Source organism: Takifugu rubripes, chromosome 19 (assembly GCF_901000725.2).
Source record: "Takifugu rubripes chromosome 19, fTakRub1.2, whole genome shotgun sequence".
NCBI lineage: Eukaryota > Metazoa > Chordata > Actinopteri > Tetraodontiformes > Tetraodontidae > Takifugu > Takifugu rubripes.
Genome location: NC_042303.1, coordinates 4,697,158 through 4,713,441, shown reverse-complemented (window position 1 = coordinate 4,713,441; position 16,284 = coordinate 4,697,158). Strand labels below are relative to the sequence as shown.

At 46.0% G+C, this 16,284-nt stretch overlaps 1 protein-coding gene across 3 annotated transcripts in view; it reads left to right on the top strand.

The window, feature by feature from the left end:
- LOC101079109 (copine-9) overlaps positions 1-16,284 on the top strand; it is a 107,998-nt gene that overhangs the window by 39,509 nt on the left and 52,205 nt on the right. For all 3 annotated transcript variants that reach the window (XR_003885839.1, XM_029825997.1, XM_029825998.1), the window contains exons 7-15: positions 3,586-3,649; positions 4,399-4,502; positions 9,462-9,566; positions 10,047-10,088; positions 10,544-10,619; positions 10,699-10,752; positions 10,829-10,890; positions 11,022-11,068; positions 11,700-11,881. Coding sequence is in view for 2 of the 3 variants with exons in the window: in XM_029825997.1 (XP_029681857.1) it covers positions 3,586-3,649; positions 4,399-4,502; positions 9,462-9,566; positions 10,047-10,088; positions 10,544-10,619; positions 10,699-10,752; positions 10,829-10,890; positions 11,022-11,068; positions 11,700-11,881 (736 nt within the window). In the remaining variant the exon portion in view is untranslated. The remainder of the gene's footprint in view (positions 1-3,585; positions 3,650-4,398; positions 4,503-9,461; positions 9,567-10,046; positions 10,089-10,543; positions 10,620-10,698; positions 10,753-10,828; positions 10,891-11,021; positions 11,069-11,699; positions 11,882-16,284) is intronic.

Sequence of the window (16,284 nt, the reverse complement as noted above, 5' to 3'; positions counted from 1 at the left end):
CAGACAGAAAACAATGGTTCACCAACGTCGTCCCTTCTCTGATCTTGATGCTGTTCTTGTTTTTCGTGTGTGCATGTAAATGCACTGTCTACTCAGAATACCAAAGAGCCTTGGTTCTCTGAGTGTAACGATTATTGGTATCAACATGAACGAAGGCTTTTGTTCATCATCAAAACAAAGATTGTGGTATGTCCATTATATAAAGCTCAAGGATGTGATAAATGCTGCTACAGAACACTGCAGAGGAAAACCAAACTGTTGTCAGCTGTCTGTAGGTCCACCAACCTGTTCAATATAGAACCTGACAGAGGTGAATGCTATGTTGTGGATTATGACGTTTATTTGACAGAACACAGCAACATCTGTCAGTGTTACCCAACAGAATTAAACTGGAGAAGGTAGTCTCGAATGTCCTCCTCACTCAAGTTCAAGCAATCACTCCTGTTGCCATGGACAGAGGTGGACCATTATTCACAGAAAAGGAGAGAGGAATAACATCTGTAATGGCCAATTCTCAGGTCTGACCTGTGCTGCAGTTAGGAGCCGCATACATACGCAATGATCCAGCCAAGATGATGGGAGAGTAGCGTTAGATTCCCACCCACATGGAAGTCTTTATGTGGGAAATCTAGTCCCTCCAGCTTCTGCTCAGGTGAAAATGTCTCTTGAACACACAGGACATCATGTGGGAGTTTCACATCGGAACAATGGTAAATGCTGGCAGTAGAATAAATAAACTGCAGGGTTTCTGACCTCACGAGCTGCACAGGTGGAGAGAAGCTGAGCTCTAATCATGCTAACACTTAGTAGGAGAAGATCCTCAAGGAAATGAGCCCATGAGCATACAACTAAGAGGTTAGGTGACCCAACTTAATACCTCTTCCGGCAGCAACATGCGTCCATTGCTGAAAGAGACAGATCATTGTGCCCAGGCTTGTGAACTGGGTCAAACTGGTTCAGACTGCCATAACCTGTAACGCAGCTGAATGTTGCCACTCTTCAGTTTGCACAGGTGGTGGGGCTACTCAGGGTCCTGCATTTATGCTGATCCTGATGGTGGTGGATTCTCACAGAAGTAAGAACCAGACCCCCAAACCAGAATAAAGCTTGTGAGAGCTGTTGGTTATGGAACCAAAATGTGTTCATAGGTAACACAGGTGGAACACAGCAGCACTTTCACCTGTGGGGAAACATCATGCAATAGGATCCGGCACCCCATCACAGGAAAACAGCATGGCTCTTACTTATTCAAACCTGTTCACACTCATCACACTGTGGAAGCACTGAACTGGGGGGATTTGCTCCCGCTGGAAGGTGTAAAGCCTCCAGCTTCCTGTTCCTGCATGTGTTGGGTTAGTTTATTCCATTGTTTACATATACAGCTACAGCTATACAGCATATAGAAAGGTCACAGGTCACGGGTGTTGTGGGTGGTGTTTTGACTGGTTGGGAGCAGGGGAGGGATGTTCAACAGCTAGCGGGTGGCTGCTTGACCGTTGGGGCAAAGACACGTGTGCCAGTGCAGCGTGTAACTGGAAGAAGATAGAAGAGCTGCAGTAACCTACATAAATCCACCTCTAGAACATCTGAAGGACACACAGTCAAGACACTCTCGATCTTCAAGGCGAAGCCATTCAAGCGCCTCTAGACAACGTCTGGTTTTAACATTAACTACATGGGAACTTCACATGTTCTCCTGTTGTCTTAATGCATATTAAGTTGATTATTATTTTGTCAGCATGTGTGCCACCACAGGAGCCTTGGACTCCTGGGTAGGGGCTCAGGCCGCTGTGTGCCCCCGTGTAGAAGGACCCCTGTGTTTACCAACAATGAGGATAATGGTGATGCAGGGGTTAATGATGATGACGTTTTGAGAGGGGAAGCACCAGAATGGCTTCTCTGCTATGTTTCTCTGGGTCTGATCTAAATTCCTCAACATTAATATTTATGGTCTGCTCTTCTCTCTGTGTGGTTCGCCTTGAATAAAGATTTTTAAAAAGTCTCACTGGGACTAACCTGGTTAAATAAAGTATTATGATAGGTTTGATTTACATATCATTAAAATATATAAAATCATGTAGACCACCTCAAATATGATTATTTAAAGATACTTTATATATTTAATATATATACATAGTAAGTAAAATAAAAGCTGAGGTTTTCATGAAGTAATGGGCTAAATGTTCTTTTATCAGAGGATTCATCAGAGCTTCTTCATTAGGAAGAATGATTCTTCTGCTGTCCAGTGATGGCGTTTGACCTTCACCTGTTAACTTGGGGGATTGGGGGATTGGGGGATTGGGGGGGGGGGGGTCGCCCACTTCAAAGATACAGCTGTTGGAAATGTATTGATTGCTGCTGCCCCAGATGGAAGATGTTAAGACCTTCCTTTATTCCCCCGTGGCATCAGTCCGCTTTGAATAAAAAGTTGAAAATCTATACTGTTTCCTGTCAGCATGTAGGAGGAGTAGAGTAGCCCAGTAAAGTGGATCTGTCAGGCATGAGGAGGGTGTTGATGTGCTATTAAGCATTCAACACAGGTTCACAGCAAAAATGGAAAGTTAGTTCTGATACCAAAATCCTTTTCAAGGTGTATTTCACCCAAAGGCACACATTCTTCCATCATTTGTGTGTGTATTGTTTAATGGCCACATGTTTCAATGAGTCAACTTGTGTTTACAAATGTAAATCAAATGTATCATCTAGATCAGAGGTCGGCAACTCAAAATGTTGAAAGAGCCGTATTGGACCAAAAAAAACAAAAAACAAATCTGTCTGGAGCCGCAAAAAATTAAAAGCCTTATATATTAGCTGTATTAATCTACTTTCCAAATGATAAGTAGGCTACAAATACATAAAGAGCATTCATGATTAAATGTTTATGTTCCCTGCAATGCATCCTGGAGAGAATGACGCACCACGTGACTAGTCTGCTGTACGATGGTGCTTTAAGTTTAACTTCCATTATAATGAGATGTTGAAATTAAATATTTATTATACATATTTTTACAGCATTGTAAATCTTTAAGAATGTTTGTCATGTTTTTCCTCCTACAGAAATTTTATTAAAACAAAAAATATATTCACACCATGTTTTTCCATTTTCACATTTTTGAAAAAGCTCCAGGGAGCCACTAGGGCGGCACTAAAGAGCCGCATGCGGCTCTAGAGCCATGGGTTGCCGACCCCTGATCTAGATACTTTTTGAAAAACAAATTTGGATATTGTGACAGGAGTAAGAGCAGCAATGTATGTGTGTGTGTGCGCGCGTGTGCGTGTGCGTGTGCACGTGTGCGTGTGTGTGTGTGAGGGAGTGGAGTGGAGTGAAGTGGAGTAAACAGAATCAGAAATGAGGTGGGGGTCATGGACCTGACTGTTCATTACAGCTCTGTCTATCCAACCCCACTGCTGTCTCTGTGCGCCAGAACCTTTACTAATCCATCATGGAACAGTAGCTGTAGGCAGGAGAGTACAGATCACTGCTGCTGATCTGCTGGACAGTAATCAAATTAGATCAGCACTGAACTCATCAGCTGCAGTGTGTTTGCTCTTTGAATCTTGATCTGTCTCTATCTCCGGTTTCAGTGGGATTCCTGGAAAGAAGTGTGGAACCATCATCTTTGCAGCTGAGGAGCTGAGTAACTGCCGGGTCAGTATCACAGGTCAGACTGGGGTTGGGTGGGGGGCGGGTCAGAATTACAGGTCAGGCCCTGCTGGGTCAGTATGACAGCCCAGACACTCCCAGGTCAGAATCAGCCAGTATCACAATGTCAGACAGCACCAATTCAGAATCACAGGTCAAACCTGCCCAGGTTAGTATCACAGGTCAGGCTAAGTCAGTAACACAGGTCCAACAGGACCAGTTAAGAATCACAGGTCAGACCCGCCCAGGTCATTGTCACAAGTCAGACAGGGCCAGGTCAGTGTCACGGGACAGACCCAACAGGGTCAGAATTATAGGACAGGCCCTGCTGAGTCAGTATCACAGCCCTCTCCCCCGCTGGCGAGTCAGTGTAATAATATTTATTAGTAATGATCCTGGCACCAGTGTGCCAGAAATGAATGAAACCTGCTGGCAGCTTAAACATAAGAAAGTCTGATAGTATAACTGAATCTGTCCAGTCCGGTCTGCTGGAAATCAATGAAAAGGTCTCTTCTTTTTTACATGCCGTGTCTTTAAAACTACAGTCGCTCATGCACACTAACTCTTAAATGTTCACTTCCTGAGTTAAGCGTAAGATAAGCTCTGGCTTACCCTCCAACCTGAGGAGCATCACTAATAACTATCTGTTGTTGTTGAGAAAGTCCTCTTGTTGTCAAGACAGCACATTCAACTGTGGCATGGCTTGTTGGGATCATGCGGTTTTCATCCGTAACTGACGGGTTGTTGTTCTTCAGGACATTGCCACTATGCAGTTCTGTGCCAACAAGCTCGACAAGAAGGACTTCTTTGGGAAGTCTGACCCATTTCTTGTCTTCTACCGGAGCAACGAGGATGGAACGTGAGTGTTTGTTATATGTTGTTATTTAAGCTGGATTTATTATGGTATAAGAACTTCAGAGTTCTAGACACTGGTGCTGCTGACTCTTTTTCTATTTGTTCTCAAGAACAAATCCATCCACTACTTTGCCCTCATTTTATAACAGTTGCACTAAGGTTCTGGCCTGAGTTCAAAACCCGTCTGTTAACATTTGTTTTGTACTTCTTTACATTCATGTGAGTTCAGAAATTTGCCACTATATCAAATTTATTATTGGTATTTTTTAAATGAACAGGAAGAAATTAAACAGACCGATTTCAACAACAGAAAAATCAGACTATTTCTAACCCAGCATGCCACCCAGCAGCTGGTCATGTTGATCTCCTGCATTGACTACTGCTGTAGGGTGTGACAAACCAGCGGGCCAATGTGTGGGCCAAGGTGGTGCATCTGGTCTTCAAACACCTGAAGTGGGCCCACATTAACTTCAAGTCCCTTGTGCTGGTCGACAGAGGACCAGCACCTCTTACTTAAACAGTCTTGTTGGAGTCCATCTACCCCTCATCTGCTTTGTTCCGCACATATCAACTGGCAAAGACGTCTGTACAGGCACCACAATCCAGACTCATCCCTTGGTCCCTGATGGTGGGATGACCTTCAGAGGTCTGTCAGAAGAGCGGCAATCCCCTCTTCTTTCAAAAGGTTATTGAAGACACAACTGTTCTGAGAGCACCTCCTAACAACACCTTTAATTTCCATCCCTCTTCACTTCCTCTCCACAGCTCAGCTCTGGTAGTAGTTTAGGACTGTGAGCTTGCATTTTATTCACATTTGCCTCTGTTGCATAGTGTATGTAGATCCTCTTAAAACTGGGCCTTCAGGTTACAGTTCTAATAATTCTTACAGGAACTGGATAAAGATCCACAGGTTGTCAGGAACCAGATAAGAACCCAAATGCGACACACGAGTCTGGCTGAACACCGCTTTATTGTCGGACACAGACAACAGACAGGATTCTCCGGGGAGCGAGCAGAACAGAATAGTCGGAGACAGGCAAGGTCGAGATCGGGCAGGCAGGCAAACAGGAATACGCTGGAAAGTCATCGGGAATGAATAACGATCTGGCAGAGAGCAGGTGTGCCTCCGGGGTTTAAGAAGAGTGCTCATTAGAGTGTTGTGAATTTTCTCCTGGTGGTAGCTGAGATGTGTTGATGAGGAAGGAAGCTTCGCAGACACCGACTTGGTTATCAAAGATGTTTATTGGAGAGAACAGTCAGGTATCAATCGGACGCTGCAGGTGTCTGAGGGAGGTTTTGCGGTCCCGTTGGTGAAGAACTCCGAGGTGTCTACATCGACACCTCCTTCTTATACAGTCAAGTAAACACATTCTTTTCTGATGACCTCACGATATACAGTATGGCCAACCCAATGGTATAGCGTTAAGTTAATACCAAAAAAGGGAATGTTGAAAAGGCTTCATGCTACACATCCTCATATGGAGAACAACCAGGAGCCTACAGGCTCCAGTGTCATCTCTTAGCAGCTTCTCTTACATAAAGGAAGAAGACACAGGACACACATGTGGAGCATGTCCTAATATGGTACTTAGGCTGCCTGCTAAACACATTGCGGCCTTTTCAGAGGTAAAGGCCTGCACAGAGCGGGTCAGATACTACAAGAGTCCGGATGCACAACAGGTGTGTGGGGCGAGGCGGCTCACGGGCATGATTGCCCGCAGCTGTGACAGAGCCTCCCCCTCAGGGGGCGTCTCCCGACGTCCCCAAAGAAAGTCCAGGGTCACCCTCCTGGGAAGGGCAGGGGGGTCAGAGTTCCTGCGATCCTGACGACTCCAAACCACGGTCCTCATCCTCCGCCTCCACGTCTGGTCCAGCCCTCTGAAGTCTGGCACGACCCACTCTCCAGGGTCGTGAAGGCTGATCCGGGTGTCTGGCGTGGAAGTCACGAATTAGCTCCTTGTCCAGGATGTGACGTGCCGGTACCCAGGACCTCTCCTCAGGTCCGTAAACCTCCCAGTCGACCAGGTATTGGAGACCCCTGCCGCGGGGTCTGGAGCGCAGGAGCCGACTGACAGGAGGTGGGGCCGGGAGATCCGGGACCAAGGGGCTCTCGTGAGCAGGCTTAATCCGAGAAATGTGGAAGGTGGGGTGCACGCGCATTGACCGGGGAAGCCGGAGTCTGACTGCTGCCGGGCTGATGACTCTGACGATGGGGAATGGTCCCACAAACGCGGGGCCATTTTCCTGGATTCCCCCCTAAGAGGCAGGTCCCGCGTAGATAGCCACACGCGTTGTCCCACTCTGTATCTGGGGGCCGGGGTCCGGTGCTGGTTGGCCGCCACCTCGTACCGGGCGCCCGCCCTCAGAATATTGGCCCGAGCCTGGGCCCACGTCCGCCTGCAGCGGCGGGCATAAGCTGCTGCAGAGGGACAAGACGCTTCGCCTGCTTGTGCCGGGAACAGAGGGGGTTGATATTTAAAAACACACTGGAACGGCGACATTCCCGTCGCCGAACCGTCTGTTACAATCAAAATTGTTTCTTGGCACTTTACAGAATCACAGAGCCTGACCCCTAACAAGCAACAGTGGCAAGGAAAAACTCCCCTTTAACAGAAAGAAACCTTAAGCAGGACCAGGCTCATGTAGGGGGACCCTCCTGCTGATGGCCGGCTGGGTAGAGAGAGGAGAAGGGGGAGGACAGGTAGAGGAGAGAATAGCTAGAACATAGAAATACATTATATTAATTGAAATAGGCTGCTGGTGGAGCGGAGTGGAGCGGAGCGGAGCGGAGCCTAATAATTAGGTATATCTATCAATGAATCCAGACCAAACCGATCAGTTCCTGAAACTCCTGAAACTCAAAGACATAGGGGCCTGGATGACCAGAAATTTCCTATAATTGAACAAAAATCAAGCTGAAAACTGAAATCACACTAGGCGCAAAACACCTTAGGAACATATTCTCTAGATTAGATTAGATTCAACTTTATTGTTATTGCACATGTACAGGTACAGAGCAACAAAATGCAGTTTAGCATCTAACCAGAAGTGCAAAAGAAGCAGCAAGTGAGGATAATAACTTAATAAATACAGTATGGCGGTTATTTTACAATTGTTTACCGGGTTGTGCTATAAACATATTTTACAGATGGTGTTTACATTAAATGCCTTGGACTAAGTGCAGGAGCTATTTAGCTATTTACATAAGATAGAGGAGATGTGCAAATTATAAATTACGTGTATACAGATACAGATGATAAAGTGCATGAGTGCGCAGGACAGGTTTAAACAGTAGCTACATTGGTTACTAAGCTAGTGAGTTGTTGTGTAAACTGCTGTAGTGTAGTGAGGTGTGGAGTGTGTAAGGGTCAGCAGGAGTTCAACAGGGACACCGCTCTGGGGAAGAAGCTGTTCCTCAGTCTACTGGTCCGAGTCCTGAGGGTTCTGTAGCGCCTCCCGGAGGGCAGGAGGGAAAATAGTCTGTGTAGCCTTGCTGGGGGGCATTGCTGATGTAGCCTTGCTGGGGGGCATTAACCTGTCTCCGTACCACTATAAGAAACCATGGTGTCTTGTTCTTTCAGGATTTGTTTTTAGATACCCATATTAAGTATGTCTCAAGGGCTGATACTATCACCTGTGCAACGTCGCTAAAGTTCCGAACGTCCTTTCCCAATAATGTAGAAACAATGGTCCATGCCTTTATTTCCTCCAGGCTGGATTATTGTAATTCACTTTTATCATGCTGCCTGTAGAAGTCATTACAGTCTCTACAGTTGGTCCAGAATGCAGCTGCTCGGGTGCTGACTAGGAACCAGGAAAAGAGACCACATTCGTCCAGTTTTGGCTTCTCTACGTTGGCTCCCTGTTACATTTAGAGTAGATTTTAAAGTCCTCCTAAAATTATATATTCCTGTCACATATTACTGTCCTAGCCTGTCTTGTTTCTCTAATCTGGCTGTCATCTTATCCTATGGCGAATTTTGAGTGTCCCAATGACACTACAAGCTGTGTTGTCTGAGGCAGTTTGGCTGGAAGTGATTGGAAGGGGGGGCCTACCTAACCAGTGTTCTTTTGTCAGACCTCCATACAAACCACAGCTTGTCACTAACTAACACCACAGAAAAATTGAACACAAGGATGTCCTTAAGTGCAATTGGCACCAAGACACCCTCGGCTGCAATCGATCAGTGTTCAGAAATATATAATCTGATCTGCCCAGACTGGAAGCCCAGACCTCAGAGACCCAGACAAATATTAAGAGTCTGCTGGAAATAGTTAACTGATGAATCTGTCATGATGGTCTTCAGCTCCCATCTACTGCAGAGTTTCAACTCTTCACCAGTTAACAACGGTCCAACCCTCAGCTATGGTCATGAGCTTTGGGTAATTACCTAAAGTATATAAATACAAGCAACTGAATTGAATTTTCTTCATATGGTGGTTGGGCTTAGTATTGAAGATAGGGTGAAGAGTTAAGACATCCAAGAGGAGCTCAATGCATAGCTGCTCCTCGTCCTCATTGAGAGCTGTCTTCCAACTGCCTATCCGGGGAGGTGTTTTGGGCATTGCCATCTGGGAGGAAATTATGTCTAGGCTGGCATGGGAAGACCTTAAATCAACAACCAAGACAAGAAGGATGCTGGATGCTTACAAGTAATACAATCTAGTACAGGAGAGGCACATATGAATGGGAGGACAGGGCAAGACAGAACAAACATTAGGCATGGTGAGGCGCCAACAGCAGATCATTTAAGAAAAAAGTAGATGCTGCAAATATTCTTGTAATTTTAGTTAAACCCATAAAATTGACTTCTTGACTGAGAATCTAAACAGACTTCTTGATTGTACATTTACCATCTTTACCACGCATATTTTTCAAATGGTTAATATCTCACTGTCGCCACAATGTGAAAGCAGCTAGTTAAATAATCTTTTTAACTATGATGCGTCTGCATGTTTCCAGGTTCACCATCTGCCACAAGACTGAAATGATCAAGAACAATTTGAATCCCATTTGGCAGCCATTCACCATCCCTGTACGAGCACTCTGTAACGGAGACTATGACAGGTGAGTGACCATGTGTCATCACAGCGGTCACGTCTAGACGATGACACCTTTCAGAATACTGCACTAGAGTACCAGGATGTGGCTACTATTTGGCAGCCGTTTTGTAAAAGGTGATGTGAATAAAATCTTTCTCTATAGTACATCGGCACCAACATATATTTCATGGAAGTCAACAGTGTGCTATTAAGACTCATGCCAGTAGTTGGCCATCTTGTCGGTGTCATTATTCAAACCAACATGGAAGGAAATGGCAACAACAACATTAACATTTTGTATGTCCTGATTCAAACTAAGAAGCAATTAGTTTAGTTAACACTTTCTAATGGTGTTTTAGGTAAAAGGATGTCTGCCACCATTTAATAGCCAGAAGCCGACAGGTGAAGTGTGTGATGTGGCTAGATTTGCCACTGCTGGTACTTTAATGAGACAGGTACCAGAAATGGCTTGACCTCCTCTTCTTCTTCCTCTTTCTAACTTCAGGACAGTTAAGGTGGATGTTTACGACTGGGACAGAGATGGGAGGTAGGCCCAGGTTATTTCCTTCAATGATGGGTCCAGACTGTGTCTTTCACCTGTTACCCTGCTTTTCAGTCTTGGGACAAGGTTACGCTCTCCTGGCAGGTGCTGGATGAACATCTGAGGCCAGAATCCACAGATTGGCACATCCTTCAGTCAGACTCACCCCTCTGGGGCTATAATTGGAAACCTGGTAGTGCGAGCTGGCACTAAATTAATATGTCAGTGTTCTGGTGAATTTCTTCAGGTGTTGGGATGAAACAGTATCAGCACATTGTTCTAGGGCAGCTGCCGATTCTGTCCTCATGGCTGGTGACGCGCTTGATACCTCTCATATATTTTACAGTTACACATTCTTATGTGGAGCTTCAGAAATGTTCATGAGATATTTGAGTATGTAAAACCGATCCACCCCCAAACTTCTTCATTAATCATGCTGGAATTTTCCATTTTTCCCACAGTCACGACTTCATTGGAGAGTTCACAACCAGCTACAGAGAACTGTCCCGAGGTCAGAACCAGTTCAACGTGTACGAGGTAAAACCGCTTTGCCGCTTCTTGTCCTCTCTGATCTTTGCTCGTTTGTCACAAACTCCTGTCTGATTTCCCGCTAAAGGTCCTTAATCCAAAAAAGAAAGGAAAGAAAAAGAAATACATCAACTCTGGAACAGTAAGTGCTTGGGTTTCCACAATCACGCTTAATTGACTGTTTAACACATCTCTCTGCTCTAATGAATGTTGTCAAGGTGACGCTGCTGTCGTTCAAAGCAGAATCAGAATACACCTTTGTTGACTTCATTCGTGGAGGGTACGTTGTTGTTCCACCCGTTTTCTGCTGTGAAAGTGAAAAAGCATCCTGGGATAATGTAAAGTGTTTTAATGCTGAAGGACTGTGATGCTGTTTCACCCTGATGGTGTCTGTCTTCCATCTCCATCCAGGACGCAACTCAACTTCACTGTGGCCATCGACTTCACAGCATCTAATGGTAGGACAGTTCCATTGCTCTGTGGGAGCGGCTCCTCCCACAAAATGTCTCAATGGCTTCGGTCATCTTCTCCTCCTAAAAAGTATTACATATGTACGCACACTTATAAGTAATAGTTCAATGAGGGTAATGAGGGTTAAGAGAGCAATATACAGAAGCTCACTCTTGAAATGGACAGCTTACAGACATAAATGGTCTTCAAAAGCAACCTTGGCGGCAGGAGCTTCGCAGGACATTAAGCATTCGGTGCATACTGGTCACTGCAAATGTTGCAGCATATTTTGGCCAGAAATCTAAACAAAAATAGGGAAAAACTCATAATCAAGATGGCCACCAGATCATCAGCAGTGCAGATGACCAACAGACCTTACATGACAGGAGGTCAAGCTTCTCAGATTATAATTCTTTCTTTTTCCACCAAACACCCTGAATTCTGACAGAGGACTTGAAATAAGATCAGAATTGATTCACGGAAGGGGTTCATGTTGGCCTCAATTCACTTTTCTTATTTTAAATCTCTTTTGCTTTGTAGCACCTTTCTCCAGTTTAGTGAATGTGAATTAAATCATCATTAAGTCATTTGCTGCTGTCCAAATGAGGAGCTAATGCAAACAGGTAATTGTTTTTGCAGGTAATCCATCTCAGCCCACCTCGTTGCACTACATGAGTCCATACCAAATGAACATGTACGCCATGGCACTGAAGGCAGTGGGTGAAATTATCCAGGACTACGACAGTGACAAACTATTTCCTGCATACGGCTTCGGAGCAAAACTTCCCCCAGATGGAAAGATCTCTCACGCCTTCCCATTGGTGAGTGTTTGCAGTGTTGCTGTTACCATTTAGATACAAATGCAAACAGGCTTTTAACAGGCTGACGTCTTCAGTTTTTCTCTGGGCCAGGGGAGAAACCAATATTTCTGTAGCCCTTCAAAGCTGACAGTTTGTGATCCAGCTGCTAGTTCTTCCAAATCACTCAGTAGGTTTAACATTAAACAAGTGCTGTCATACACATCCTGATCTGCCAATGCTGTTTGTACTTCAGCTGACTAGGACTGTGCCATAAAATGTTTACAAAACACATGTAATTAATATCAATACAAATGCATTCGATAAAATGTTATTATATTTATATACTTTTTTTTACTTTGTCGAAAGACCTGAGGAGTTATGATGCAAGGTTGGTTGCATGAGAAAAGAATGTTGCTCTCTGGTACCGGTAACCTATCTTTGTAGTGAGTGATTGCTTGTCAGTTAGCATGACACGCTAACAAATCAAACCAAATCAATCTTTATTTATATAGCGTCTTATACAATCAAAATTGTTTCAAGGCGCTTTCCAGAATCCCAGGGCCTAACCCCAGACAAGCAACAGTGGCAAGGAAAAACTCCCCTTTAACAGGAAGAAACCTTGAGCAGGACCAGGCTCATGTAGGGGGAACCTCCTGCTGATGGCCGGCTGGGTAGAGAGCGAGGAGAGGAGAGGAGAGGAGAGGAGAGGAGGAGAGGAGAGGAGAGGAGAGGAGAGGAGAGGAGAGGAGAGGAGAGGAGAGGAGAGGAGAGGAGAGGAGAGGAAAGGAAAGGAAAGGAAAGGAAAGGAAAGGAAAGGAAAGGAAAGGAAAGGAAAGGAAAGGAAAGGAAAGGAAAGGGAGGGGAGGGGAGGGGAGAGGAGAGGAGAGGAGAGGAGAGGAGAGGAGAGGAGAGGAGAGGAGAGGAGAGGAGAGGAGAGGAGAGGAGAGGAGAGGAGAGGAGAGGAGAGGAGAGGAGAGGAGAGGAGAGGAGAGGAGAAGAGAGGAGAAGAGAAGAGAAGAGAAGAGAAGAGATTTTGATTTTTTATTTACAACTCACACAGGGACGCAGAAAGCCCTGTCTAGAGACACACAGAATAGCAATAAATAAATAAATAGATAAATATTAAAGGAGCAGCAAGTATAATTTATCCCACAAGGGGTTGTGCAAAAAACAAACGGTTGTCAATGACGGTGCATAAAACATTCTCGTGGCACCATATTTCCTGAAATTTGTCGAGGTCATTTATCATTTTGTAGAAATCGAACTCCCACCTCAGCCTAGACCGTACATTGCAGCGCCACACAGAGGCGGCCTCCCAGTCTCCAGATTTGGCCATTTTATTCTTCCGTGATATGTAAATCGCCATCTTGGCCTCACCACAAATAAAATTTAAGAGCTGCCACTTGTTCCGAGCAGCCTTTCTGTACCCCACACCGAAAATAAATGATCTAGTTGAAAAAGTTTCATTAAAACCATTAAAAACACCTTTCATCACATTAAAAAGCACAGTGAGTCTCTCACACTAACTGTAAGTGTGGAAGACAGTTTCCCGCCCGGGACAAAATGGGCACCGGTCCGACACAGCATTGTTCATCTTTGAGAGGAGAGCGTTCAGGGCAACGGCTCTGTGCAGGATCCTCCAGGTACTTTACTTCACAAATTTACACAGGGCCACAAACCGCCCTGTTTAGAAAACCCACAGAACAACAATAATAGTAATAATAATCATAACAATAATAATAATAGTAATCATAATAACAATAACAATAGTTATAATAGTAATGATACCACCAACCACAATAAAAATAGATAAATAAATAAATAAATATTAAGAAATCAACAATACAATACAATTTAACCCACCAGGGGGTGTGCAAAGTGCAAACGATCCTCTGTCACAGTGCATAAAACATTTTTGTGACACCATATGTCCTGGAATTTGCCGAGGTCGTTCATCATTTTATAAAACCCAAACTCCAACGTCAGCCTGCACCGGACATTACAGCGCCATACAGAGGCGGCCTCACTGTCCCCAGTTTTTGAAATTTTGTTCTTCCTGGAGACGTAAATTGCCATTTTTGCCTCACCACAGATAAAATTCAGGAGTTGCCACTTGTTGCGAGCGGCTTTTGAGTTGAGTTGTAACCTGCACCAAAAATAAAAGTTCTAATAGAAAAGGTTTCCTTAAAACCATTAAAAACACCCTTCATGACATTAAAAAGTACAGTGAGCCTCTCACACTCACTGTACGCGTGGAACACAGTCTCTCGCCCGGAACAAAACGGGCACTGGTCCGACACAGCAGCGTTCATTCTGGAGAGGAGAGCGTTCAAGGCGACAGCCCCATGTAGGATCCTCCACTGGAGGTCCCCGGTCCTTTTCTTCAGGGGCGGCTTGTAAAGGACCCTCCAGCAGGGGCGGGCGCCATCCCCTCCCAGTCGATCGGCCCACACGCTGGTGCTCTTGTTCGACAGTCCTCTCCTGTTTAATACCCTCACACACTCGTTGTATAGGGTCTTCTTATCGACTGCTACCAGGGAGAAGGTCTTTGCTGGTCTGAGGAGAGGACCGTCTAGATTCCCGAGGTGGGCAACCAGCCTGATCTCCGGGAAGGGGTCCTCGCTGTCGGGTTCGGTCCCCTGGCCGTAGTCCTCAAGAATACGCCTCTCTCTCGTGCTGAGTCTGTTCCTCCATAACCGAAGCACCCCCTCAGCTGCCTGGGTAGAGCGGATGCCTAACAGGGAACCCACTGCTTCCGCACCCGTTAGGTCTGGCCCTGCCACGGCCACTACGTGCTGGAGGAGTAGGGTCCGGGTCCGCCACAGTGCAGCCGTCAGCCTCGGCGGGGCTTCGGTCAAGACATCCAGCCTGGCTCCGTGCACCGTGGGTTCCCTTAGCAGCCAATACAGAGATTCAGAGCTGGTTCTTTTCTCAACTTTAAAAAGGGCCCATGCCTTAACAACACTCTGATAAAATGGAGGTAGCCCATTTAACTTTGCAAATTTAAAGTCAGTTAAAAACAGAGCATCATCCAGCCCCAAGTTACTCACCCGTCTGAAGACACATCTGGCCACATCTCTCCACATTAGGTCCGCCGGCCCTGTTAAAAACCTCTGTACAAACTGTATTCTAAAAGCGGTGGTCCTGCTGGCCAGGTGGATGAGGCCCTGTCCTCCCTCCTCTCTAGGCAAGTACAACACCCCCTGCTGGACCCAATGCATGCCGTCCCAAAAGAAGGCCAGAACTCTTGTCTGCAGTTGTGCTAGTAGCCCCGAGGGTGGCTCCATGCAACTGAGCCGGTGCCAGAGCACAGAGGCCACCAGGTTATTGAGGACAAGAGTTCTGCCTCTGTACGACATGCGGGGGAGGAGCCATTTCCATTTTTGAATTTTTCCGTCTACCTTTTCCAACGTGTCGAGCCAATTTTTCTTTTCAGTTTCTTCATCTCCAATAAAAACACCGAGGTACTTTAGGCCGTCCCTCCGCCAGGCAAGGTCCTGGGGAAGGACCGGCAGACCATTTGTCCACCTGCCAACGGCCAGGGCCTCACTCTTCTGCCAGTTGACCCTGGCCGCGGAGAGGCGGTTGAATAAAACTGTTAAATTAGATAAAACATCTACGTCCCTCTGGCTGCGCACCATTACTATTAGATCATCTGCGTAGGCAGATAAAACAATTTTTCTGTAAAAGGACGGTAGAAACAGGCCATCCACATTTGCACGGACCCTAGAGAGAAGGGGTTCGAGGGAGAGAGCGTAGAGCATTCCAGAGAGGGGACAGCCCTGCCGGACGCCTCTACGCACTCTGAAGGGAGCACACAGACTGCCATTAAACTTCAGCATACTCTCAATGTCACAGTACAGGACGCGGATCATCGCAATAAAGCCAGGGCTGAACCCGAACCTCTCCATCACCTTCCAGAGGAACTGGTGTTCAACCCGGTCAAAAGCCTTTTCCTGGTCTAGCGAAATGAGACCAGTATCAACGTCCAATGATCTGGAGACTTCCAAAACATCTCGAATTAGGTGGACATTATCTACTATGGACCTGCCGGGCACACAGTAAGTCTGGTCCCGGTTGTCTGCTCCATAGCTTCCCTCAGCCTGGAGGCCAAGGTCTTGGACAGAATCCTATAATCCACACACAGTAGAGACACAGGGCGCCAGTTCTTGATCTCCTGCAGGTTGCCCTTTTTTGGCAGGAGGGTGACCACCGCTCTCCTGCAGGACAATGGCAGGGAACCCGAGGCCAGGCTTTCGTTAAAGACCTCCAGCATGTTGTGGGCCACAATGTCCCAGTAGGCTTTAAAGAACTCTACTGTGAGCCCATCGACACCTGGAGACTTCCTTCCCTTCATGCTGAGCAGGGCGGCGTGGAGCTCATCGAGTTGCAACGGCCTGTCCAGCTGCGAGTTTGCCTCCTCA